Source organism: Cervus canadensis, chromosome 7, assembly GCF_019320065.1.
Source record: "Cervus canadensis isolate Bull #8, Minnesota chromosome 7, ASM1932006v1, whole genome shotgun sequence".
Taxonomy (NCBI): domain Eukaryota; kingdom Metazoa; phylum Chordata; class Mammalia; order Artiodactyla; family Cervidae; genus Cervus; species Cervus canadensis.
In genome coordinates this window covers 22,079,396-22,106,334 of record NC_057392.1, presented here as the reverse complement: position 1 = coordinate 22,106,334, position 26,939 = coordinate 22,079,396, and the positions used below count along the sequence as shown (strand labels likewise).

The 26,939-nt window shown below is 50.4% G+C and overlaps 1 protein-coding gene across 5 annotated transcripts; it reads left to right on the top strand.

The window, feature by feature from the left end:
- Positions 1 to 787: 787 nt before the first annotated feature.
- UBE2G2 (ubiquitin conjugating enzyme E2 G2) lies at positions 788 to 25,886 on the top strand. Of its 5 annotated transcripts, none has more exons than XM_043474578.1 (7): positions 788 to 931; positions 8,906 to 8,986; positions 9,099 to 9,134; positions 9,227 to 9,272; positions 18,985 to 19,103; positions 21,236 to 21,360; positions 24,137 to 25,886. In XM_043474578.1, the coding sequence occupies exons 4-7, from the start codon at positions 9,232 to 9,234 to the stop codon at positions 24,440 to 24,442; spliced, it is 591 nt and encodes a 196-aa protein (XP_043330513.1). In that variant the 5' UTR covers positions 788 to 931; positions 8,906 to 8,986; positions 9,099 to 9,134; positions 9,227 to 9,231; the 3' UTR covers positions 24,443 to 25,886. The 5 variants fall into 5 exon arrangements, with proteins under 5 accessions (XP_043330513.1, XP_043330514.1, XP_043330512.1 ...); XM_043474579.1 differs by having other exon boundaries at positions 8,906 to 9,004; XM_043474577.1 differs by lacking the exon at positions 8,906 to 8,986 and having other exon boundaries at positions 804 to 931.
- The last annotated feature ends 1,053 nt before the right edge of the window (positions 25,887 to 26,939 follow it).

The window sequence follows — 26,939 nt, the reverse complement described above, 5'->3', positions numbered from 1 at the left end:
AATGGGCCAATCAGCTGTAGAACCACCGTGAATATTAATGAAAAAAGGACTCATCTAGTGACCTGATACACATTAGTGGAGAAGTCAGAGCAGCGGGGGTGGATGCTGGCTTCTTGAGGCAGAGGACTAGAGGAAGACCGAGGGGGCCGCTGCCTGGGGCGTGCGGGGCGTGGGGCGGTGGGCTGCGGTTGTGCGGGAAGCCCATCCACCCTGGGTCTGGCTGCTGCTCTGCTCCCTCCTCGGTCTCCAAAGCTCCCCTCCAGGCCAAGCTGAACCCAGACTGACAGCATAAAACGGCCACAATCGCCAATCTAACTTTTTCAAACCTAAAACCGTGTGAGAGTCGCCACCGAGCATCAACCGCTCTCCGCGTGGATGTTCTCGCTTTAACTGTAGTCGCGTCTGAAAGTCACCGCCTCTGCACTGTGCGGGTGCAGGAGCCCCAACACGGTCCCAGGTGCACCCCCAAAACAATCTGAAAGACACCCGCTCACTCGGCCCGCGAGAAGCCGCCTTACCCACCCGCCCTTCCATCCGCCCTCCCCGGCGTCTCCACCCTTCGTCCGCGTCCCCGCTGCCGAAACCCCGGAGGCCTCGAGGACGGAACAGGCGGTTCACACACACACTGCTGGAGCCCGGGGCTCCGAAATCTGCTGACTTTCCTATTGGAACCTGGATCCGCCGGGGCGGAGCTGAGCGCACAAAGTGGCTCGGGGCCCAGACACCGGAGCCGCCTCGGACAACCGAGCCGCCCCGCACACCGCGCACGCGCCCCACGCCCCGGAAGGGCTCCTGTACCCCCACGGCGACCCGGAAGTGGCCCAGGGCTCGGGCGGGAGGGAAGAGGGCTGAGGAGGCAAGGCTGACGGCGCAGCTGTTGCCTGGACGATGGCGGGGACGGCGCTCAAGAGGCTGATGGCCGAGTACAAACGTGAGTTCGAGACTGCACCTTGCCTGCCGTCCGGGGCGGGGCGTGGACTCCGTCGGTGCGTCGTCGGGACGGGTTAGCGCGGCAGCCCGGGGCCTCCCGCGACGTCTGGCTGGGAGAGGCCGGCGTGGCGCTGGTCTGGAGACACCGGCTCTGCGGTAACCAAAGGGCCCGCTGCCCCAGCCTCGCGGACGCCCGCGGGTCGGGGAGGGGCGTCTCGCCGGCCTCCTGAGAAGTCCAGGAAGCGTCCTGGGGGTAATGGGGAGCGCACTGTGATGGGCCGGAGGTGAAAGGTCTCGGTTCTCCGCTTTAACGAAGGGTTTTTGAGCGGTGCCACCTACCTTTCTTTCGGGTGGTGTTGACACAGCGTCCTTAGTGCCCGCAGGATTTTCTGATGTTTGCTGAAGGCAAAGGGGAAAACGAGAACAGTCCTCTGCCGTCTACCGCGGAGGCGCCCTTGGAGTCTCGGTGATAAGTGGGGGACGGGTGCTCTTGTGTTTGCTGGGACACGGTGGCAGCCTACTTGCAGTTCAGACCTGCCGGTTAGCTGTCCGACCTTGGCCTGGCCCTCGCCCTCACCTTCCCCCACCCCCATCTGTGAGGATGGACCTTAGGCAGGTGCCTGACAGCTGGCTGTCTAGAGTGTGCGCTGTGAAGTTGTCCTTATCCTGAGGACACTTTCAGAAGAAACTTTAAGATAAACTACAGTAACGAATGTCATAAAGCGAACCGGTAAACATGCGAGCACCCTAAACCTTCTTGATGGCCCTGCACTGGGAGTATTGGTGTTTGGCTGGAGGGAACCACAGTGTTGGAAGTGCAGGCTTATTAAACGTTTAGATAGTGCTCACCTTCCAGTGTTCTCTAAGGTAAGGATGTATATTTAGGAAAGACTTTTGGGGGCGGAGTGGGGAGATAACGGTTCCCCCTGAACAGATTGGGGGTGGGGGGCCATTGCCTCTGTCGCCTCATGGGACACCTGGCTGGGGTCAGGTGTCTGGGGACACATGCTGTCTCCTGCCATCCTAGTGTGTGTTACTGTATCTGTTTGTGTATTTGACCTTGGTTCTAGACTGCCAGCAGGTATTATTTTTGTAGAAGACACTATAAAACCCCTGCACAGGGAATTTAGGTGGCTGCTTCAGTCCAGTCTTTGCATCACTGAGCTTGTATTTTCTCATGTTGTCCGTTTACTGTACTTACAAAAAAGTCTCATTAACTATTTCAACCATATTGTCAGTTTGTAGTAATAAAATGTAAATAGCAGTTGATTTTCAAAGCTGTATCACAGAAATGTATCTTGTGTGTTTTAATGTGTAAGCGCACAACATTTTGGAGTGTGTGTAGCAGACAGAGTGCTACAGGTATCTCCCTAAGACGCCGGTTACCCATCAGACACTGACCTGGGCACCGCGGTGAGGGACTTTGGAGATGTTGGTAACTAGAGCTAACGTTAAGGTGGGGAGTGTGTTCTGGGTTATCGGGGTGGAACCCAGTCATCACACGAGGCCCCCAAACAGATGAGGAGGCAGGAGGGGAGGTCAGGGACCCAGAGCAGGAGAAGGACCCCCCTGACAGGGCTGGGCCAGGACCAGAGAAACACAGTGGTCTCGAACCTGAGGATGACCCCTCGCTGACAGCAGTGAGGACCTGGAGCCTCGGTCCTGCAGCCACTTGGAGTGAGATCCTGCCAGGCCCCTGAGTGAACTTGGGTCGCAGTCTTGTGAGACTATCAGCAGAGAGCCAACAGGCCTGTGGGTGCCCAGCCTCTAACAGAAAAATTGTGAGGTCATCAGTGGGTGTTGTTTTCAGCCACTGAGTTTGTGGTCATTGTCACATCAGCTGTAAAAATTGACTACAGTGTATTATGGGGGGTTTCGTTGTTGATGCTGTATCTCAGGAACATGACAAAATTCCACTTAGTGATTCTTATCTTTTGTGCCTTAGCATCGCGGCTTGCTGTCCTCCCGCATTTTAGGGTGGTGCATCTATTGGGAAGGTATCCCCCCAGAAGCAGCTTTTGTGCGTGAGGGATTAGATAGATTTGGATGGGGTTTAGGCCCACTGTCTTCTACTTGAGTAGTCATAGAACTGCAGAAACTCTTAAGGTGGTAGGACCTTGGGTGTGAGTCTATTCGGCTCCTGATTTTACAGATTTTGTAGGGAATTGAGTAACAGACAAAATGATTTGCCCAGGTTCTTACAGCCAGAAAAAAGGAGAGGCAGGGAAAGAACCAAAGTGTCTTAAACCAACTTCTTTTCTTGATGTTTTATCTTCATGCATCTGGGATTTTCTAGGGGTATCATAGATGGACATAGGGCTCCCGTAGCAACACACCACAATCAAGTGGGCTTAACACAAAAGAAATTTATTATGTCACAGTCTGGAGGCTAGAAGTCCCAGCAAAGTGTCGGCGGGCCTCATTCCTCTGCAGGCTCTAGGAAGGATCCTTCCTTGCCTCTCCCAACTTCTACGGATTGCTTTCCATGTCTGGCTTCCCTCTAATAAGACGCCAGTCATTGGTTAGGACCCATCCCAATCCGGCGTGTCCGTGTTTTAACTCGATTACATCTGCACAGCGCCCATTTCCAGATAAGGTTCCCTTCACAGACTCTCAGGGCGCTGTTAAAGCCAGGACGTAGAGTAGGAGCCCCAGACTGAGGGGTGTAGGCTGAGCCCCTGTGCCCCTGCTCCTTGTTGGCCACAGCCTTCCCTGTCTCAGTTGGTGGCAGCCTTGTTCTTCCAGTTTGGGCTGTCAGCCTTCGATTGTCTTTGCTGATTCATGTTATTCTGTATCCGCATGTAATCTGTTGACCCACCTTCAGACTTTCTCCTTTATCTGGGGGTCCGCGCTGGCCCAGGCTCTGTTCCCAGCACAGGAGAAAGTCAGATTAGGTCACTCTGCCCAGAAGCCCTCTTAGCCTCTGGCCTCAGCCTCTGCGTGCCCCAGCCCTTCTTGCCTCTGATCTCATTGACCCCTCTGCCCAGTACGACTCTTCAGCCCCGTGGGCAGCCCCTTCCCTGCCCGGCTCCCCTGGAAATGCCCTCTCTGAACACCAGACACCCTGGCCTTCCCGTTACTGTCGTCCTTCCCTGTCTTTAACTCTTTTTAGCTTTTTAAAGCTTTTATTGTGAAAGATGTTATATTTTAAACAATATAGAAGATGTACATTTAGATGATATAGTAAAATGACACCAGCTTAAGAAGGAGAACGTTAGCAGGAACTGAGCAGTCTGGTGTGAGTTCCTTCCCACCCCCACCAGGAATGACAACCACCGAATTTTGTGTGACTTGTTCTTTTCTTTATAGTTTTATCACTTAATATCCTCCTGCGTGCGTGCATGCCAAGTTACTTCAGACGTGTCTGACTCTTTATGACCCAATGGACAGTAGCCCACCAGGCTCCTCTGTCCGTGGGATTCTCCAGGCAAGAATACTGGAGTGGGTTGCCATTTCCTCCTCCAGGGGATCTTCCCCATCCAGGGATTGAACCAGCATCTCTTTTGTCTTCTGCATTGGCAGTCGGGTTCTTTACACTAGAGCCACCTGGGAAGCCTGTAATATCCTCCTATACATTTTACTCACTTTTGCCTGGTTTTATACTTAGTGGAGATAGGATTGCACAGTATGTATTCTGCAAATTGAGTTTTTGCTCAGCACTGTTTCTGAGATTCATTTATTAGAGCTGTGTCCATTTTTACTGCTGAGTAGTGGTTATGTGTTACAAGTATTTTATCCCTATTTGTGCTTTGTCTTTCAACCTTTGTGATGTCTATTTTCCTAGCCACCCTTTGTAAACAGTTTTATTGAGGTATAATTGACCTGCAGTAAGCTGGTGTTCGTAGGGGTTCACTGATGACTTTGGTGTACGTGCAACCGTCCCACCTCCCCAGCCTCCTCCTGCCTCTTTGTAATCCTCTGGGCCCTATCTTGCCTGCACCCCCAGCTCCCAGGCAATGACTAATCCACCTTCAGTCCACCTTTATCACTCTTCTAGTTGTTTGTACTTTCTTTGTCAGAGGTCTTTCACTCTGCGTAATCATGTTGCGATTCCTCCAGGTTGTTGCCTTGGCCAGTTGTCACTTCCTGTCCTTGCAGAGGGATGTTCCTCTGTGTGGGCAGACCCACCACGGCTTGTTGTGGCACTCATCTGTCAGCGCACCTTTGGGTTGTTTCTGGTTTTCTTGGCTGTTACAGGTAAACCTGCTGTGACCATATGGGTCCCTGTCTTTCTGTGGACATATGCTTTCGTTTCTTTTGAGTAAATTCCTGGGTGATATGTGAGATGTGTATTTGATTTTTAAAGAAATAGCCAAACTGTTTTCCCAAGCAGTTGTACCATTTTACTTCCCCACCAGTAGGGTATCAGGAGGCCCACCGACTTGCTGACACTTGGTGTGATCAGGTTTAAAGTTTTAGTCATTCTGCTGGGTGTGTAGTGGTATCTCATTATGGTTTTAGTTCCTGTTTTTATATGCCATCCTTATACCTTTATTGATAATATGTCTTGAGTCTTTTGCTCAGTTTTTAATTGAGCTTATTGTTTCCTTATTACATCCTAAGAGTTCTTTATATAATGCTGGTGCAGGTCTTTTGTTGGATATTTTGAAAATATTTTCACTTAGACTGTGGCTTGTCTTTTTAAAACTTGTAAGAAGCAGGTGCTGTTGCCCTGTTCGCATCTGAAGTATACTGCGCGCTGCTGTGAGCTGTGTGCACCGGCTGTTTGGCAGGACTCTGTCGCTCCTTCACTTGGCTCCCCTCTGTCCCTTGAATGACAGCTCCTGTTGCTTGCCTTGTAGTTTTCACAGCAGTGCCTTTGAAAGAGAAGAGGTTTTAAAATTTTCAGTGACGTCCAGTTGATTGACTTTTAAACCATTTCTTGCTTTCTGTGTTATGTTTAAAAAATCATTGCCTAACATAAGCTCACTAAGGTTTTCTCCTGTGATTCTTTATACTGTTACCTCTTATATTTCAATCTGTGATTCATGTCCAGGTTTTGTGTGTGGTATGGGATAAAGATCAAGGTTTATTTGCAGATGATTTCCAAATGGCTCTCTTGAGTTTTTGAGTGCTATATTAGTTTGCCTGGGCCGCTGTAACAAAGTGCCACAGGATGAGGCGCTTAAGCCACGGAAATCACTTCCTTACATCAGAGATCCAGTTGTGGCAGCACTGGTCCCTCTGAAGCCTCTCTCCTGGGCATGTAAACAGCCGTCTCCTCCCTTGATCTCACATGTCCATCCCTGTGCATGCCTGTGCCCTAATCTCCTTAAAAGGACACCTGTTAGATTGGATTAGGGCCCACCCCCATGACCTCATTTAATTTTAATTCTTTTTTAAAGACCCCAGTTATGCACTTTTCTCCAATTTGTGCCGCTTAGTGCATCCTGAAGTTCATCCTGTGTGAGGACACAGTGGTGTCCCTTCAGTAGGGGCGTCATAATATGACTGGTCCCTTGTTGATAGACATTTGGGTTGTTGCCAACTTTTTTGTTTGTTTGTTTGCTATTACAAAAAGCCTTGAAATAACTAACTTTACCCACATGTCTTTTCTTACTTTTACCCTTGTGTCCGGGGGATAAATTCCAAGAAATAGGACTGCTGGTCAAAGTTTATATTTTATTTTGTGTGGTATCTATTTTTTAAGCCTCTATTTAAAACAATGTTTTTATTAACCAGTTACCATTCTCAAGGAATCAGTGGCAAAGAATGGGCATTGCAAATTCTTTGATATTAAGATTTTGTTTCTTTTTGAAGTTGTCTTTATCATTAAACATGAAACAATATGGTTGTGTGTATGTGTTTTAAAAACAAAACAACAGAACAAGTAAACAGCATTGGTGGTTGTTTAGTCGCTAAGTCGTGTCCAACTCTTTGCAATCCCATGGACTGTAGCCTGCCAGGCCCCTGTGTCCATGGGATTTCCCAGGGAAGAGAATACTGGAGTGGGTAGCCATTTCCTTCTCCAGGGGATCTTCCTAACCCAGGGATTGAACCTGAGTCTCCTGCATTGGCAGGTGGGTTCTTATTCTAGTAATGGTCCCTCCATCTTTTTCACTCGGTTGCTGTAATTCTTTGCCGACCAGTAGATGCCACTGTTGACAAAGGATGAGGGTGGGCAGGCTGCCGGAGGTAGCAGTTCTCCAGCTGCAGTTTAGACCTTGCCCCTCCCTGAAGGGAGGGTGTCATTGAGGAGGCTGAGGGGGAGTTCCCAGGGGAACTCCATGCAGGAGGAAAAGGGCCAGCTCTTTTGGGTGCAAGTTCCTCCTCCAGGCCCAGGCACCTCGCTCCCTTTCCTACTGACATTATATCCCCCACCCCTCTTTAGCTCTGTAATTCATCTACCCTAATCAGTTGAAGCAGTGACAGATTTTATCTTCTTGAGCTCAAAATCACTGTGGACAGTGACTGCAGCCATGAAAGTAAAAGACACTTGCTCCTTGGAAGGAAAGCTTTGAGAAACTTAGACAGCATATTAAAAAGCAGAGACATCACTTTGCCGGCAAAGGTCCGTCTAGTCAAAGCTATGGTTTTCCCAGTAGTCACATACAGATGTGAGAGTTGGACCATAAAGAAGGCTGAGCACCCAAGAATTGATGCTTTCAAGTTGTAATACTAGAGAAGACTCTTGAGAGTCCCTTGGACAGCACAGAGATCATACCAGTCAACCCTAAAGGAAATCAACCCTGGATATTCATTGGAAGGAATGATTCCAGAGAGGTCTTCTTACTCTTAAGTTACTATACTTGATCAGAGTCCATTCTCTGTCCCTTTCAGGAGCATGCTGTGTGTTACTGTCTAGAACTGCTTAGTCACATCCAGTGACGTCTCACCTGCTACTTCCTCATATTTTTCTGGAAGTGGATTCATAGTGATGGTTGTTATAATTTGTTACAAGTTGCTCTGCACAGAGGAGTGCTGGTTGCTACCTAGATTCTGAAGCTAGTCTTTGAAGTCATGACATCATCAGTTAAAAAAAAAAATTCTTCAGTGTGTCTCTTGGTGCCCGTGTGCACACATACCTGAATTTACACTCTGGAGATGACTTTCTGGGTCATGGCTATTGTTGTTCAGTTGCTAAGTCGTGTCTAACTCCTTTGCAACCCCATGAGCTGTAGCCCACCAGGCTCCTCTGTCCATGGGATTTCCCAGGCAAGAATACGTGTCTGTGGCTGAGCAGTGTCCGTGGTGTAGATGGATCATACCTTGTTCATTTACCATAGATAGACATTTGGGTTGTTTCCTACGTGGGGCTGTTATGATGTTCTATGCCTGGAATGAGTCTGTGGGCACATACATTTTACATTTTATTTAATTTTACTCCATTCCTGTTTTCAGGCGCCATCCTGTGTCCAGAACCCCTGATTTATGTGTCTAGCCTGGACTACTCTTTAGGGCTCTAGTCACAGGTCCAGTTTCCCCCTTGACAGTCTGCACTTACATGACTTGTAAGCATCTTTAACTTGATGTTTCAGAACTAGACTATTTTCGTCCTTCTGAAACCTGTTTCTCTGGCGAGATTTTCCAGCTCAGCAGCACGCATCCTCCCTGTGGTTAAGTCCACCGTGCAGTTGTACCCCTGACTTTCCCTGGCTTCAGTGGCCCACAGAGTTCAGCAAGGCGCCAGGGTTTCTTGGGGCTTCGTGCTCACTGGCTCAGAGTGAGCTCAGTAGGAGCAGCGTGGCCGGGTCACCACACCAGCAGGTGCTGAACGCCGTAGGGCCCTGCGGGGTCCTCTCCCAGAGAGGGCTCAGAGACTGCAGGTCCTTAGTGCAGCATTATCATTTTATGACCACTGTCAACATGACAGGAATTCCCATTCAGTTGGGATATAATACATCATGTTTGATTGATGGGCTTTAGTCAGAATAACCAGCAGGAGTATTTTGGAACGTTAACAACACCTTTTGTTTGTTTCTTCATTGTAAAGTGAAAGTGTTGGCAGTTCTGAAAGTTTCCTTTTTGCCGGCAGAAAGAACTGTTCACACAGTCTTGATCTGAAGTGTCAGTGCAGCCGGCATTCACTTGGGACAAGCAGAATTTCCATTTGCTAGTATGTATGCCATGTCATGTATGTATAGCTTTATATATGTTTTACAGTTTTTTGTTAAAATGCAAGGTAATAAGCATTCTTTTTCATAATGGCTTTACCTTTTATCTTACAGAATTAACTCTGAATCCTCCAGAAGGAATTGTGGCAGGTAAGGTTCTGTGAAGTTCAGTCTTTATCATTTACTCCTAACTGCCAGTTTCCTACAGAATTAAGGTTGTGGCATTTCTTCTTTCCCTGCAGGCCCCATGAATGAAGAGAATTTTTTTGAATGGGAAGCATTGATCATGTGAGTTCATCATATGTGTTGTTTGGTTTTAAGCCTTTACTGGAATTAGAACTGTGAATCACATTCAGCAGTGTGACTGCTTGGAGGCATCAGTGGAGAGAGAAAGGCCAAGTGCACCTCTTGTTGAATTTTTCTCTGTCTGCTGATCTGAAAGCAGAAAATGGCATGAACACTTGAACTAATTTACAAAACAGAAACCGTTGCACAGACTCAGAGAATAAATTTATGATTGCCTGGGGGGGATGGATGGGGGAAGGGATTGTTAGGGAGTTTGGGATAGATGTGTACACAGTGCTATGTTTAAAATGGATACCCAACAGGGACCTACTGGGTAGCACTGGAACTCTGCTCAGTGATATGTGGCAGCCTGGACGGGAGGGGAGTTTGGGAGAGAATGGATACATGTGTATGTATGACTGAGTCCTCTTGCTGTTCACTTGGAACTATTGCATTGTTAATCAGTTATACCCAAATGTAAAATAAAAAGTTTGAGAAGAAAAAAAACAAACAAACAGCAGGAACATTCATCCAAACTGAACGAGTGTTTCCTTAAAGCCAGTGAAAGGCTGAGTTAAGTATTTGTATTTGTAGAGTTTCAGAATAATGAAGTTTGGACTTTGGGTTAGCCTCAAACAGAATGGGCTCAGGCTTCATAGAGTCCCTGTGAGCCTGGGGCCCTGCCAGTGGGGAGGGCTCCTTAGGGTGTGGGTGTGGCCCCAGGTCTGTGGGTGCAGCCTGGGTTCATCTCCCTCCTTCTCGTCCCTCCCCTTCTCCCCTTTCCCTTCTCCCCACTGTCCCAGTCCTTCAGGTCCTCTGCTGCTGCTCCTTTTCCGTACCTTGTCTGTCCTTCCCTTGTCCCTGACTTAGGGACGTGGCTTAATTCTAAGGTGAGCGGTGTGGTTCCTGACTTCATTCTAGAAAGGTCCTGCCTGAATATCGTATTTCACTGTTAAGTGTTGCTGCTTGGAAAGAACAGTGGACTTCTGACTCCAGAGTGTTCTTTGGCCCTGTGACCCAGGCCCTTGTTTTCTTTCAACCTTAGGTGTGTGATTCTTGACCATTCTTAGGTGGTATTTTTAACAAAAGGTGGTTAGGTAGAATTTAGGAAGTTGAAATTATAATCAGTTTCAGTGTTCTTGTTAGTAAAATGAGACCTTTCAGTTAGCTAGAAGGTTTTCTTCAGGTGGGGTTTTGTTGGGTTGAGGCATGCTCTCGTGGGGCAGGCCTGGGAGGTATGTGAGGTTTGCTGGAGCAGGTGTGCACTTGGGTTTGAAGTGTACTGTTAGCGTCAGTAGATGCTCTGCATTTGCTCAGTGCTCATGTCAGGTTTAGTCTGAGAGACAAACTGCTGCTGAATGTTGTCTGTGGAGCTTAGATTAATACATGAAAATTGGTGTGAAAGTGAGGTTTTTTGATAAGCAAATTGTTTTAAAAATCATCAGTAAACACTATCCAAAGAAAATATGTCACACCTAGCATTGCCTCATCATTTGTTATAGCCAATGGCTTGGGCCTGTGATGCCCATTTTTTTCCTGCGTTGAAGCACTTTTGGCAGGAGGATGACTTCACAGTCTGTGTTTGTATCTAATAGGTACTGTCTTTCACCCCCTAAAGCAGGTCCAAACTGGAGGGTGTGTCTCCTGGTCAGCTTGTCTGTATTTGATGCACTTGGGTCAGCTGTGGCTTTTTATCTTTGGGGAAACAGGCCATTGAATCCCGTGAACTTGGTCTGTAATGCGTCCTTCCCATCTGTCAGGGCACGTGCGTTCTTTCTGTGTAATGCACTGAGCCGCCCAGGGCGGCCGTCTGGGTGCACAGGGGTCCGCGAGCCCCTGATGGCCCTTCCGCCTTCCCAGGCTGTGGCTGAGGCGCACTTAGCAGGGTACAGGAAGCCCTCCTGGGACACTCGAGCCTTCCAATGCGTGTGTGTTTTACAGGGTTTACTGTTAATGATCGGTTAGAGTAAATATTACTAATTAGAGGTAAATAGTATAAAATTAAACCAATATTTTGAAAACTTATCTTAAAAAGTGATTAGAAAAAAAAAGTGATTAGAACTACTTTTGGTAGAGCACTTTTGTGTTTGAATAGGCTTTTGCGTTAGTGTGGAATTCCCCGGCCTCAGGATCTGCTGAGATTGTGGGTTTTGGTCCCGTTCCAGATCCTTCCACAAACAAGAGGCCGTTTACAAATGTGCTGAAAACATCTATTAAGGAATTAACTGTCCTCCCATTGATTTGTCTCACTCCGCTGTTCTGGCAGACGGCTGACTGAGTTTTGCTCCTTGGTGATGGGTTTTCTCTTCCCTCTCTTTATTCTTTGATTGTTTCCAGAGTTCCCTCCATCCCCTCGTGCTTCTGAAAAGCACCGTGCCTGTTTCTGGGAGCCCGGTGCTGTTGGGCTTTGCTGTAGTGCTTACCTTACGAGACCTCAGCTGTGCAGAGAGGAAAACGTCTGTTCAGATGTCCCAGCAGCAAATACTGAGAGCCAGTCATATGGGGGCCTCATCTGAGGATACAGACGTGTCCTTGGTAACCCACAGCTCTGCCCTGAAAAAGCAAGGTTAAGGGCTTAGGATGGGAAACCCAGCAAATTAAGTCACCACAGCCTGTTCTTTGACTAAAGGAGACAGGAACTCCAGTGACTCTCGGCCTGGCTTAAGGTAGAGTTTGAGCCCGTGGCCCAGGGGGAAAGGACTGGGGCTTCCAGTCAGTCCTGCTGAGGGCTGTGGGTCCCTGGCCTGTGTGTGTCTGGTGTGGCTTCATGGTCTCGGGCAGTCGCTCTGCCTCTCTGGAGCAAAACCTTGGTCGACAAATGGCTTCACGTCCACCTTGTCCAGCTCCAGGATCTCTGGCCTGTGAACCTCACTGGCCCTTGGCTGTGGTGTGGCAGTGCTGGGGGGGTGGACACGCGCTTTTGCAGAACAGGAGGAGCCCTGCCATGCAGGGTGGTAGTTTATCCTCCGTGTCAGGACAAGGCTTGAAGTCCTTGGAGTCTCGCTGCCTGGTTTCTGTCCTACCTTAGGCTTCTTAAAGCAGCTGCTGTGGTCGGGCTGCTCTCCCATCTCCAGGTCAGGGCCCTGAGGCTGTGGTGAAACGAGCACCCTTCCTGAATGGTTGGGCCCTTGGCTGACTCCATCCCCGTGTCTGCCGGCACACTTGGGTCCCAGCTGGTTCACACCCGCCGCCGTGGCTAGGGCTCCCCGATCGAGGCCCCTCCTAGGTCGAGGCTAGGGTTCCTGGACTGAGGCCCTTCCTAGGCTGCGCTTGGCCCGTGCTGAGTGCCAAGGCCACTGGCACTGGTGTTGCCTCTATTCCAGGCTTTCATGACAAGTACAGAAGCTGGCTCCCGTTAGTGTTGTGGCTGCTCAGATGAACCTGAGCTGTTACAGCACATGTGAATGATTTGTACTGCATGTCCTCTGGCCCAGCAATTTGCCGCCTGGGGGTCCTTCATCAGAAGTGTTACAAGGGACTTACTGGTGGTCCAGTGGATGAGAACCTGCCTGCCAGTGTAGGGGACATGGGTTCCATCCCCGATCCGGAAGGATCCCATAACCTGCGGGATGGCTAAGCCCTTGCACACACCTCTCGGAGCCCATGTGCTGTAGGGCCCTCGAGCCACAACTACTGAAGCCCACGGGCCTAGCGCCCATGCTCCTCAACAAGAGAAGCCACTACGACGAAAAGCTCCTACACTGCAACTAGATAGTAGCCCCCCTCTCCGCAGCTGAAGAAAGCCCACATGGTGTCGAAGACCCAGCGTAGCCAAAAACAAAACCCGAAAAAAAAAAAGAGGTGTTACGAAGACCTGTGTGTGAGGACGTTCGTTACAACATTCACTGCAGTCATAAAAAAAAGTGGAAACGTCATTGTCCGGCCCAAGTTACGGACGTCTGGTCCGCGGAATGCCGACAGCATAGCCATGGTTCTGGCAGATGTTGGAATGCAGGCCTAGACCAGTGTTACCCCTGAATACGGCCTCTCCTGCGGGATGTTGGGCCATGTCTGGAGACACCGTGGCTGACAACCCCGGGTGTCAGGGAAAGCTCTTGCCCTGTCCTGGGTGGGAGAGTGCTGAGTGCCCCACAGTGCCCAGGATGCCTGAGGTGGCAGTGGTGTTGAAGTTGAGAGACCCTGGTGTGGTTGGGTACATTGAGCAGCTTTATTGAGAAAGGATCTACATGCAAAGTTTTACCTGGATCGAGTGTGCCAAGTCAGTGACTTTTTTAGTACATTAAATAAGGAGAGTTTTGCAGTCATTTTTAGAGCATTTCCAGAAAGGTGCTCATGCCTGTGTGCACTCAGTCCCCACTCCCACCCTCAGCTGCTGGCACCCTCTGATCTCCTCTCTGACTGTTGGCTGGCCTTTTCTGGACTTTTCAAGTGGAGTCACAGGATAGGGCTTCTGGCCCCTTTTCTGGGCGTGGTGCCTTCGAGGTTCCTCCGTGCAGTCTGGGGCAGCGGCTCCTGCCTGTCGCTGTGAGCTCTCTTCTCCCTGTCCACCGTGCAGGGGTCTGCTCACCCGCCGGCAGCTGTTTGGCTGCTTCCCTCTTCGGCTGTTGTGACGGTGCAGCTGTGAACTTTGGGTCTAAGTGTGCAGACAGGTGTCCCATCCCCTGGGCTGAATGCCCAGGAGTAGACTTGCGGAGCCACCATTTCACGTTCCCACCTGAATGCTGAGTGTTCACTTCTTCACTTCCTCACCCTCTCTGTGTCGTCTGATGCCAGCTGTCCTGGTGGGTGTGAGGTGGGTCTCCGTGTGGGTTTGGTCTGCATTGCCCTGGTGACCGATGCTGCTGAATATCTTTGCCTGGACTAAAGAGCCATTCAGATGTCTTTCTTGGTGAACTTAGAAACTTTTGCCCAGTTTTAATTGGGTTGTCTTTTATTTAGTCCTAAGAATTCTTTATATATTTTGGATGCACGTCCTTTATCAGATGTATGATTTTCAGATATTTTCTCCCAGTCTGCATATTTTCTTTCCATTTTTTAGGCCATGCTGTGTGGCATATGGGATTTGGGATCTTAGTTCCCCAACCAAGGGTCAAACCTGTGCCCCCTGCACTGGGAGTCTTAACCACTGGACCACCAGGGAAGTCCCTTCTTTTCAGTTTCTTAAGAGAGTCTTTTGAAACACAAAGGTTTTTATTGCTGATAAAGTGCAGTTTAGCAGAGCAGTTTTTCCGTGTATAGATTATGCTTTTGGTGTCATGTAACCCAAGGTAACAAAGATTTTCTCTTATGTTTTCCTTTAGAACCTTTATATTTAAAGATATTAAATTTAGATTTGGGGCCTGTTTTGGATAATTTGGGGGTATAGCATTGGGTAGGGGACAGCTTCATTCTTTTGCATGTGGCTGTCCATTTGTCTTGCACCATTTGTTGAAAGGAAAATCTTTCCTGTATTGAATCACTTTGGACCTTTGTCAGAATGAGTTGACCCTTGGTGTGAAGGTTCTGAATTCTGTCCTGTTGACCCATGTCTAACCCTCTGTGAGCGCACATTCTCCATCACTGCAGTTTGATAGTATGTTTGGAACTTGAGGAGTGTTCTGTTCTCCTTTTTCAAGGTGTTTTACCTGTTCTGGGCCCCTTGTGTTTCCACTGGAATCTGGGGATCAGCTTGTCAGCTTCTGTGAAGAAGCCGTTGGGATTTGATCGGGATTGTGCTCAGTCTTTAGATCAGTTGGAGGCATGTTGACTGTTTAACCATCTTGAGTGCTCCATTCCGTGCACGTGGAATGTCTCTCCACTTACTCAGTTCTTTTAAAAACTCCTCTCAGTGGTGCCATGATACTTGTTAACGAAAAGCGACCCCGTTTTGTGGGTGAAGGTGTGAGTGGATGCGTGTGGAGGGAAGCCTGGCGGGTAACCAGCCCCCGCAGTGGCTGCCTCAGAGCTGGGTCAGGGAGGGGAGCAGACGTCTGCATTTGTTCTGTATGCTGCTGTGTTTGCATGTTTTCTAACATACCTGTTTGCTCTAGAGTTAGAGTTTATGCTGTCGATGCTGTTGTCCTTGTCAGCATTCACTATGACATTCTTGTAATTGATGGACTTATTTTGTGAGCTTTAAATATAGTTCAAATATATTTGATGTAAAGTTTTGAGAAATTTCTATTACAGGCAAAAATTAGCAGATAACTATAGGCTACTTTTAGAGAGAGTTAATCATGAAAATAATTATATGGAAGGAAACTATTTGTTACTGCCGTGTTTTCCTGAAATGGAAGCCCAGTGCTTTTCTTCCTCAGAGTGACCAGCACTGGTTCTCTACGTCAGGATCCCTGGGGTGCTGAGAACACAACAACAGAGGCACACGGCTGTCTGGGTCCATCCCAGAGACAGTGCTGAGGAGGGCTAGTCCCAGGTGGTTGTAGACACTCGGTCCAGCTAAGACCGCCAGGCTCCCACTGGCCCCCGGGACGAAACAGCTCGCTGTGGCCTGGGCTGTCTGTCCCACAGATGTGAGTCCTGTCCGCAGGACCTTCCTGGCAGCTTCTGCAGCCCCGTTGCTGGCCGCGGTGGCCCCCATGCAGCAAGCGCTCCTTCAGTGACTTGGGGGCCTTAAAGGACAGCAGGGCACCCCAGAGCTGGAGTCCTGGTTCCTGGGGGCTGTGCATGCAGCCCATGTGGGCAGGGGAGGCAGGGGCTTTGGCATGAAGCTTTGACTGAGAGCAGGGCCAAGGGTGCAGGAAGGAGGTAGTGCCCCTGCTCTGATGCCAGGCACCCCTTGCAGCTGTCCGCCCGCCCGCCAGCTGGGTGCTCTGCATGGTTCTGCAGTGTGTGAGCAAGGGCGGTGTGCTCCCCTGACTGAGGGTGTCAGTGAAGGCGTGTGCCCTTCTTTTTTATGCTTTCATATGCTTTTTTATGCTTTTTATGGTCCTGGCTTTGGAGAGTAATTGTTCCTAGGTGATCCAGTTCAAGGGTGTGCTAGTGAACGGGTTTACAGTCTCTCATTACTTCAAGCCTTGCATGTACATTTGGGACATCTTGTCTGTGTGCTGTGACAAACTTGAAAAAGAGAACAGCGTAAAACCAGCTTCTTCCACACCTGCTGCAGCTGGCGTGGCGGGCAGGCTGTGGTCCTGGAACATGCCTCGCGGGCAGATGGCTCACTGAGCCCAGACACACCCAGGTTCCACGGTGGAGCGCCCTGGCCTCCCCGTCGCCTTCGGAATGCAGCCGTGGGCTTCTTGTGTTAGCTCTGTGTTACAGTTTTAGAGATGAGAAGCAAAGCACAGTTCTCCACTTGAGGGTGAGATGGAAGATTAACCCCGGGTGTCTCCAGTGTTTATTGGCTCCACAAGTGACTGCAACCACTGTCCTACAAGAGGACCAAGCCTTGCTGGGACTGGTTGGGCAGGGACGTAGGTGCTGCGCTCACGGTGCTGGCCCCAGCCTCTCGCTCCCCTATAGCTGGGAGAGCAGAATGGACTGCTGCCTTTACAGAGGAGACCAAGGCCATTCTGCTCTGCTCTGAATGCTGGTCTCAGAAAGGAAATAAAATATGTCTCTCAGAGCTCTGCGGTAATTGAGGCCATCATTTTAATCAATTACAGTAGAAAATAACTCTAGGCTTTGAAGAATTTGTGTTTGCCTCAGATAAATTTGGTTTTGAGATGAGGCCCTCTTTAGTGGAGGAGGAGCGAGGAGGAGGAGGAGGAGGCAAGAAAGCTGTCCAAAAACAACACTAATTATGTCTCCCATCTTAGTTCAGGAATTTACTCGATAGCATTTTCCGTGAAGTCAGCAGGCGTGCCACCGTGCATGTGGGCACACCTGTGTGCTGGGCCAAGGCGCCGGGTGTCCTGGAAGAGAGGAAGCCCCCATTTCAACCAGTAGCAAACCAGAGCATTTGAAAGAAGCTTTGATATTTCAGATGTGGGAGCATTTTAGGAAATGTTTGATCTTGCTTCTGAAGCTGCGGACAATGCAGTGGGTTTTGTTTTATTTTAAAGAAAGCCCTGTTATGAGAAACAAAGACCTGTTATCAAAGTCTTGAGCAAATACCAGTTGGCTCAGTCCAAAAACACGACCTACCTAGACATTCTTTTCTTTTCTAGCTCGGAGCTGCCAGGGACAGTGAGGCGCTGCGAGCCTTCCTGGCATGCCTGTGGCCTGCTCTGCAGGCTCCTGGGTCAGCCGCCTAGGCTGTGCTCTGTGCCGCACCCCCTCAGCCACCCGGTCTGGGACCCAGCCCGAGGTGGGGGGACCCTGGCCGAGGCCACAGCCCTCCTTCTTGGCACCTCCCCTGGAGGGATACGTGGGGAGCCCCGAAGTGGTGTTCATCCTCTGCTGTGAGCTGTCAACTGGAGAAGGGGGTGGGGTGCAGACCCCTTCAGAGGGGAAGGCTTGGGGCAGCTGTCAGGGAGCCCCCCACACTCACCCCCTGTGTGGCCGTCCTGTCCCAGACTCTGGCACCACTGTCTTGGACATTCATGCTCCACACTGACCAGCTTTTCCCTCTGGTCTCCCCCAGAGTAGCAGAGACACATTTTTCAGAATCCTCGTCCCATTGAGAAAAAATGGCTCCACCAAACACTTGTTGCCTTGATCTCACTTTGACCATTTTCCACCTGCCCCCCCAGCAATGACGCAGTGCCAGCTCTGCTGTCTGCGCTGGGCGTCTTCACCAGGCAGAAGTCAAGTGTCTCTGCAGAGGGAACTTCTGCTGTGGCGCAGGCGCCCTGTCCGCTTGCCGTCTGCAGGGCTCGTGTGTTACACTGGCCTCAGGCCCTCTCCGTTCCTGTGAAGAGAACAGGATTCCTTCTCCTTGTTGGACTGACTGCTCTTCCCACCGTGTTGCCCTGTGTCAGTTCTGTAGCTGTTATTCGTCAGTTCTGCCTCCTTATGAACATTTGCTTAGGAAAGCTGGCCTAAGTGTCAGGCCTGTTTCATGAGACGTTTATATCTGTGAGGGGAGAAGGTTCCTCCCTGTCACACTGTGGGTTCTTCTCTCTCTCTGCTGACCTTCCATCTTGTCTGTTGTTCAGAATAGTGTTTTTAAAATTTGACGGGACTTTGAAAGTGGTTTGGCCCGTTTCTGCCACTTTCCACATGAGGAGGACGTGAACCCAGGCAGGCAGGCACGTGCCTGGTGCCAGTGAGGACTCAGGTGACTGTCAGCCCAGGATGTGGTGCGAGCCCAGGCCTGCAGGTCAGCACTTGCGGCTCGCACACGAGCGCTTGAGCCTCGTCGGTCAGCCATCCCCGTGTGCTCTGGGGCTGCTCCTTGGAGGTCAGAGTCCCTTCTCAGGCACTTTCAGAAGCTGCAGCTAGCCTTTGAGATAATAGCTGGTGACCGCTTGTTCCTTCAGTACAGCGGAGCCTTGCTGCAACGTGTTCCTTGGTGTGTGTCTTTATCATAGCATGTAGTTGTACTGCACAGACAGACAGGATCCTGGGCGCCTGCACTGCCGGCTCCGGCTCTCTTCTCTGATTCCGCTCCTCTGGCAGGTGCTGCAGCCTCACTCTCAACCTTGTTAATGTGAAACTCTGCCTGGCCCGCCCTTCATGGTTTAAACCAGATTGGAAGGGGACGGTGACACAGTGCTTTGCACCCAGAGCCAATTCATCGTGTTATTTAGATCATCTTTTCCCGTGCATTTATTTGTAAAGCAGTAGAAGTGTCTTGTACTTATGTCTAAAATGTGATAGACATTGAAGAAAATCTATCTGGAAGTTCTGTTTCTCTTTTTATATCTTCCAGGGGCCCAGAAGACACCTGTTTTGAGTTTGGGGTGTTTCCTGCCATCCTGAGTTTCCCACTTGATTACCCGTTAAGTCCCCCAAAGATGAGATTTACCTGTGAGATGTTTCACCCCAACAGTAAGTGCTTCTGAAGTAGTGTGCTGGCTCCAGGGACCCCTGGAGGTGCGTGCAGGTGGGCGTGCATTGTATGCCGTGCTTCTGCTGTGTGCTTGGAATTTCCCTTAATATAGCGTTTAGACATTCACTATGGTCGGTAGAGGCAATTGAAGAAGTCAGCAAGTTCAGGGTGATTAACAGTAAAATGCAACTGTGAAGACGATTGTGTGTAACTAAAAATAAGATTACATTGAAGATAAATACATTCTTTAAAATGACACCTGTAATGTAGTTTAAAGACAAATATGGCCAATAAAGTTGTTGAGTTATATGGGTGCTAATAGTCTGATAATATTATATTTGATGTTCAGATAATCAGTACAAACAGTCTTAAAATTTAGCCTTACTGCGAGTGAGTATGTGTGTCACTTTTATTTTGTTATTTTTGAGAGAACTGTTTGACAGTATCATGAAAGTTGGTCAGTCATAAACACTTACAGAAGGTAACCCAGCAAATTCACTGTGGGTTGCTGGGGTGCAGCAGTGAGCAGATTATCAGAGGTGGGGGCTTGACGCCAGGAGCTCCCATCTGAGGGCAGCGATGGGCGCTGATCACGGGACTGTACAGATGAGAAACCCCATGGGGGCCAGGAGGGCACCTGCAAGCTGGGTGTGGAGCCCCCCTCCCATGGGAGGAGCAGCAGGGGTGGCCAGGGTCGGTGTGGGGCAGGGAGGGGATCTGGCCTGTGCAGAGGCCCCGTGTTAGGGGTGGGGGGGCAAACCAGGGCAGGCCTCTTAGTCAACGTTAAGGATTCTGATGTTTGTCTGAGGAGCAGTGGAGGTCCACTGAGGGGCTGGGAGAAGGTGTGAGGGGGTAGAGAGGCCGGCATGACCAGCGTGGTCTCGGAAGGGCCACGGTGTGCAGTGCAGAGGGCAGAGTGCGTGCGCAGGCTGGGGCTTTGCTGTGGCTGGAGGAGACTGCCAGCCTGGCACCAGGTGTGGGCGCTGGTGACAAAGCCCTGGGAGTGGGGTGGGTTTCAGGAGGTCACACTGGTGGCTCCAGTGGGGTGGGGGCAGGGACATAGATGCTTTCTGATCTCTCTGGGGGCAGCAGTGCCATCACATGGTACTACCACTCTGAGGAAGTGACGCTCAAGTTGAAAACTGGACATATCCTCTCTGTCCATGGCAGGGAGAGCTGTTCAAAGTGTCCTGGGTGCCTGGGTCCCGTGCGTGTGGACCTCAGACGGGCATCCCAGTGTCCAGGACAGATGGCACATGGTCTTCTAACCCTTCAGTGAGAGCGCAGCAGCTGCTGGAACTGGATGTTGAGGTGCAGGGGCGAGGTGTGGAGGAAAGGCTGTTTGGAGCCTCTCCCTCTGCTAGAGGGTCATGAGATGGTAGGGGTGAAGTCAGCCAGTTTATTTAAAACTGCCTGTTACTGTTATCACTTAATAGCCTTGCAGGTTGACACGTGATCCCTGGGTATCTGAGCATGTACCGATTCATCTGAGAGTTGTGAAAGGAAAATGGCAGGTCCATCTCGAGGGTCTAGTTGGTGGTGCTGTTGATGGAAGATGGATTTCAATTCAAGCACAGCTGATTTCCAGAGAATTCAGGTGGTCATTTTTCTGTTAGAATAACTGGTAACAGGAGAAATCTCAGTACCTGTCTTTTTCTGGATAGTTAAGTAATCCCCGTAGCCTTTTTCCTAGTCACGGGGACCTGTGTTTTACACAGTCCAGTTCAGGGGTTTAATGGCAGAATGAGGAGTATCTGAGAAGCTCGTTATGAGAGTGTTGTGAAGATCCTAGCTACGTGAGACACATGGGTAGAATATCTGACAACCAGATGGCCTTTCATTTATTCCCTTGGATATAATACCTGTAAAATCCACATGAAAATGGAGCCACCGCATGGGGACTAGGGCTCTGCAGACCGGCCCAGCACCCTGTCTGTGATCGAGTGGTGCCCTGGGAGTCCGTCGGGCCTGTGGGTGGCGCGTGGATGTTAGTGTGGCGCCCAGGCCATGGTTGTGTCGTCGTGCAGACTGCCCCCTTTAGTGCCCACTGCTCGTGCCTCTTCTCCATGGTCCGACCGGGTGCCCTGTCACCAGCGTTTCCTCGGCTCACCGTGTGTGTCCTGCCCCGCAGTCTACCCGGACGGCAGAGTCTGCATTTCCATCCTGCACGCTCCTGGCGACGACCCCATGGGCTACGAGAGCAGTGCCGAGCGCTGGAGCCCCGTGCAGAGCGTGGAGAAGATCCTCCTGTCGGTGGTGAGCATGCTGGCAGGTAACGCCGCCCCGCCGCCCCACGACAACAGCAGTTCTGGCCCAGAGAAGAGACCGACGCTGGGGCCTGCTTCTCTTTCTTCACTAACCCTTGTCTTGCAGCTCACTGGTCCTCCCTGAGTGGTGGTGTTCAGTCACTCAGTCATGTCCGATTCTTTCCAACCCCATGGACTGCAGCATGCCAGGCTGCCCTGTCCATCACCAGCTCCCGGAGCTTGCTCAGACTCATGTCCATTGAGTCTATGATGCCATCCGACCATCTCATCCTCTGTCGTCCCCTTCTCCTGTTCTCAATCTTTCCCAGCATCAGGGTCTTCTCTAATGTGTCAACTCTTCATGTCAGGTGGCCAAAGTATTGGGGCTTCAGCTTCAGCATTAATCCTTCTAATGAATATTCAGGATTGATTTCCTTTAGGATTGACTGATTGGATCTCCTTGCAGTCCAGGGGACTCTCAAGAGTCTTCTCCAATATCACAGCTCAAAAGCATCAATTCTTTGGCATTCAGCCTTCTTTATGGTCCAACTCTCATATCCATACATGATTACTGAAAAAACCATAGCTTCGACTATATGGACCTTTGTTGGTGAAGTACTGTCTCTCTACTTTTTAATACACTGTGTAGGTTTTTCACAGCTTTTCATCCAAGGAGCAAGTGTCTTTTAGTTTCGTGGATGCAGTCCCCATCTGCAGTGATTTTGGAGCCCAAGAAAATAAAGTCTGTCACTGTTCCCAATTTTTCCCCATCTATTTGCCATGAAGTGATGGGACCAGATGCCATGATCTTAGTTTTTTGAATGTTGAGTTTTCAGTCAGCTTTTTCATTCTCCTCTTACACTTTCATCAAGAGGCTCTTTAGTTTTTCTTCACTTTCTGCCATAAGGGTGGTGTCATCTGCATATCTGAAGTTATTGATATTTCTCCCAGCAATCTTGATTCCAGCTTGTGCTTCATCCAGCCTGGCATTTTGCATGATGTATTCTGCATATAAGTTAAATAAACAGGGTGACAATATACAGCCTTGACGTACTCCTTTCCCAATTTGGGACCAGTCCATTGTTCCATGTCTGGTTCTAACTGTTGCTTCTTGACCTGCATACAGACTTCTCAGGAGGCAGGTAAGGTGGCCTGGTATTCCCATCTCTTTAAGAATTTCCAGTTTGTTGTGATCCATACAATCAAAGGCTTTAGCATAGTCAGTGAAGTTTTTCTAGAATTCTCTTGCTTTTTCTATGATCCTGTGGATGTTGGCAATTTGATCTCTGGTTCATCTGCTGTTTGTAAATCCAGCTTGAACATCTGGAAGTTCTTGGTTCACGTAGTGTTGAAGCCTGGCTTGGAGAATTTTGAGCATTACTTTGTTAGCATGTGAAATGAGGGCAGTTGTGTGGTAGTTTGAACATTGTTTGGCTTTGTCCTTCTTTGGGATTAGAATGAAAACTGATCTTTTCCAGTCCTGGGGCCACTGCTGAGTTTTCCGTATTTGCAGGCATATTGAATGCAACACTAAGATTTGAAATAGCTCAGCTGGAATTTCATCACTTCCACTAGCTTTGTTCATAGTGATGCTTCCTAAGGTCCACTTGACTTTACACTCCAAGAAGTCTGGCTTTAGGTGAGGGATCATACCATCGTGATTATCTGGGTCATGAAGATCTTTTTGTATAGTTCTTCTGTGTATTCTTGCCACATCTTCTTATATCTTCTGCTTCTGTTAGGTCCATACCACTTCTGTCCTTTATTGTGCCCATCTTTGCATGAAATGTTCCCTTGGGATCTGATTTCCTTGAAGAGATCTCTAGTCTTTCCCATTCTGTTGTTTTCCTCTACTACTTTACATTGTTCACTTAGAAGGACTTTCTTGTCTCTCCTTGTTACTCTTTGGAACTCTGCATTCAGATGGGTATATCTTTCCTTTTCTCCTTTGCCTTTCACTTCTCTTCTTTTCTCAGCTATTTGTAAGGCTTCCTTTTTGCCTTTCTTCCGGGGGATGGTTTTGATCACTGCCTCCTGTACAGTGTCATGAACCTCCTCCCTGAGTAGTTGATTTATATTCTTCTCTGCTTTTTTATTTAGTGTTAATCGCATACTCTTCTCCAAGCGTAAGCTTACTTTTCATAACTGGGGATGTAAAGATGATCTTGTGTTTGTCTGCTGTGTCATGGGCCATGGTTAGCTGCTCTGACCTTGGAGTCCGCTGTATTACAGACACCGTGTCCTGGGTGTAAAGCTCAGGAGAGTGCTGTCTTTGGGACGGGAGTCCAGAGGGAGCAGGATTTGGGGAAGAGCAGAGTTTGGGTGTGAGTGTCCACCCTTGACGGGGGCTCTCCAAGGCCTGGCCATGGAGGGGAGGTGCGGGGCTGTCTCTGGAGGAGACTGGAGGGGATGCAGCTTGGAGGGAATCCTGTAGGCGGGACATGGGGGGCTCAGAGGAGCTGAGGGAGGAGTGACCTGAAACCCTGGTTGTGGGGGGAGTGCTTCCCTGGAATGGAGAGGCTTGGCCCTGTGGCTGCTCTGCCTGCCAGCTGGTGTTACAGAGTGAAGCTGTTGCTCTGAGTGGAGGAGCCCGAGGGCGGCTTGCACCACTTTTCAGCCTGGCCCTTCAGGAGGGGCTCTTCTCCCCAGAGAACTGACAGCCTCCCACAGCTTCTGGTCTCCCTGGTCACCTCCGTGGGGAGATGCCCAATGCCCTTACGGGACGTGGGAGGTCGTGCCAGGCCCTTCCTGGCCGAGCCCCTTTCTGGAGATTCTCCCTCTTTCAGAGCCCAACGACGAGAGTGGTGCCAACGTGGACGCCTCCAAGATGTGGCGGGACGACCGGGAGCAGTTCTACAAGGTCGCCAAGCAGATTGTGCAGAAGTCGCTGGGGCTCTGAGCTTCCCGCGCCCGTGCACAGCCGCGCACAGACGCACCACAGGCGGTCTGCGGGGTTTCCTCTGGGACACTCAGTGACCGGGACACTCTGTGCTGGTACCAAAAAAGGCGAGCTTGCAGAACCACAGCATCTGTGTTTTTTGTACCTTCCCCACCCCAGGCGGGCTTCTCTTCTGAAATGCAGGCTTCTGTAGGATGATGGCAGCCAGGCGCAGTTGGGGCGTCCTGCGAGGGCCTTGGGGAGCAGACGCGCTGTCACCACTACCTCTCCAGCTGCCGCGCCTGTGCACCCAGCACTTCCTGGAGCGGGAGCGGGAGTGGTGAGGGCACGTGCCAGCTTCGTGACTAGAGCCAGTGACGCTCCTCCTGAAGATCTGGGGCCTTGTTGCGCAGGTGGAGGGCTACAGCCAGATGTCTCCGGGCCCGTCTCGGTCCCCTTGTCCCCAGCAAGGAGCACACGACTTTGTTTCAGTACCTTGTTTCACAAGCAGGATTTTTTTCTTGCAGTCTAGTCATATTTTTCATTTGTTGTATGTTACAAATAGTCACATTTAGAAATACTGTCAGGAAATACTTTTTTAAAATGTGGATTAATGAAAAGGGGGTGCATAGAAAAGTGTCGTACTGTCTGTAAGGACCAGCATCTTCCCTGCTGGTGTTCACTGCAGCTCACCCTCGAATCTTGAGTACTAGTGCATTTCTTGGAGTGCGAGCATGTGACGCCAAGACTGTGGTCCAGGCATCTTTTGGGTGTGCAGGAGGTTTTTTTTCCAGTCTGAAGGCTAGGAGGTTCTGAGCATGTGTACACAGTGGCTGTGGCAGCATCTATGACTGTTGGGACAAAACCATTCTTTGCAGCTTGGGAGGGGAAGGAAGGGAAGGGCTCCCCTCAGCGCAGAGCACAGAGCGTGCCTTACCTGGACCTGATCGGCACCTGGGAAGCGTGGTGCGGGTCCCGGGTCCCTGTTGTGGGCGGGTGCTCAGCTGTGGTTCGTGATTTCAAGATGGTCTGCGTGCCCCGGCATGGGCAGCTCAGCCCTGGGGGTTACGTTTCAAGCAATAACAGATCTGTTGCGTGCAGAATCACACATTTGGCCTGTTGGAAACAGGTTCAATTTACATAGGAGTTTTATTTTTGAAATAAGGGACAATCTACAAGACATATAGGACACTTGACGTTGTGCTGTTCTTTGCCCTGCTCGACCTGCCGTGGGCAGGGGTCTGCTTCCTGAGAGCTCACTGATGCTTGGTGTTCAGCAGTTCTGGCTAAGAGGCTTCTGTGGGAACCCGAGTCCTTCTTCTCAGAAAGGGATCATTTACAAGTTGAAGTTCAGTCCGAGGACTGGTCCTGGGAAAGGGGTGGGAATGGAGCTCTTGCACCTACTGGTGTTCACAGACTGGTGTGGGGCTGCAGCGCCCTCATGGAGAGGAGAAAGCGGCCGTGGGCTGGGTGTGAAGGGCGGGCACTGCGGGACGAGGTGGCCACAGGGCAGTGAGTCCGCAGACGGAGCAGAGGCAGTCCCTCTGCAGAATGTCTTTATTCATTTGTATTAAATGAACCGAGAGAGTCCCGTGGTGTCCTTATGCTGTGACAGAGTCTAATTCCTACGGTAAAAATAAAGTTCTATTTTCCCCCTATTCTGAGCAGTGTTTTTTTCTTTGTCGTATTAAAATGTAATCGTATGGGAACAGCGGAGTGGCCCCCTGGGGAGCACGGGCACTGGGACCCCCACTGCCCCATCTCCCCAAGACGCCTGAACTTCGGCAAGTTCCACTGGCTTCCTGTTCCTCCCGCCCTCTGGTCTCCCCTGAATTCCTGGTGTCCGCGTCAGGGTCTGTGGATGTTTTCACCAACCTCATCGGGCAAGGGGAGACCAGTGGGCGCTGGGACGGTGCTACTGCCCTGCCCTCCAATCTCACACCCGTCACGGCTGCGGGTCTCATCACAGCTGCTGACGTGAGCCTGGTCTCGGGCTGTGTTGGTGCAGAGGCCAGCTACTGACCTGCCATACTGTTCCCATGTGGCCCCATGACGTCCTTCTGCCCCCTTCTCCCTGGCTCCGCGTGTGTACAGCTGGGGCTTGGCCCCTCCCAGCAGCGCTCATTCTGCCCTTTGCTGAGGGGCTTCCGTCCCACTTTGTACTATTTTGATCTCTGACAGGATAGTGAGGTGGGGTCCCTGATGCCACCCTGGGTTCAGGGGGTGCTCGGGAGGCCTCACAGCTGCCAGCTCTTACCGGGAAAGGCCCAGGGGCACCAGCACCTCCAGAAACATGGCCTGGGGAGAGGTCGGGGGACACCAGACACAGGCTTCCTGGGACCCTCCTGGCCAGGTCACATGGGGTGCACTTGGTCCACCAGCAGGGAGCTCCTGGGAGACAAGCGCTGAGGGGGTTTATCAGGGGCTGGTCACGTGGGCACCCTCTGCCTGGCACCAAGACCCCAGCCGCCGAGCAAGAGCAGGTATGCAGCACACACCTCACAGCTGTGCAGGTGGTTGAGGCCCCCACGTGAGACCCCTGCCCACACTTTCCCTCCTGCCTGCTGTGCACGTATCCTGAGCTTTTCCCGTTGGGGATTTTAGTTAGGTTTGTTTCAGGGTGTTTGGTTGCTCTGTGAATGTTTCTGTTGGTTTGGCGCCCCTCTCCCATGGCATTGGGCTTCCGCAGGTGTTAGGATGTTTGGGGTGAG

Bases quoted from the DNA above. Each gene is read 5' to 3' on its own strand.
- UBE2G2 (XM_043474577.1), top strand. From the start codon at position 889: ATGGCGGGGACGGCGCTCAAGAGGCTGATGGCCGAGTACAAAC. The intron at 9,273-18,984 runs GTGAGTTCATCA...TATATCTTCCAG, and splicing joins GAATGGGAAGCATTGATCAT to GGGCCCAGAAGACACCTGTT. The intron at 21,361-24,136 runs GTGAGCATGCTG...TCCCTCTTTCAG, and splicing joins AGAAGATCCTCCTGTCGGTG to AGCCCAACGACGAGAGTGGT.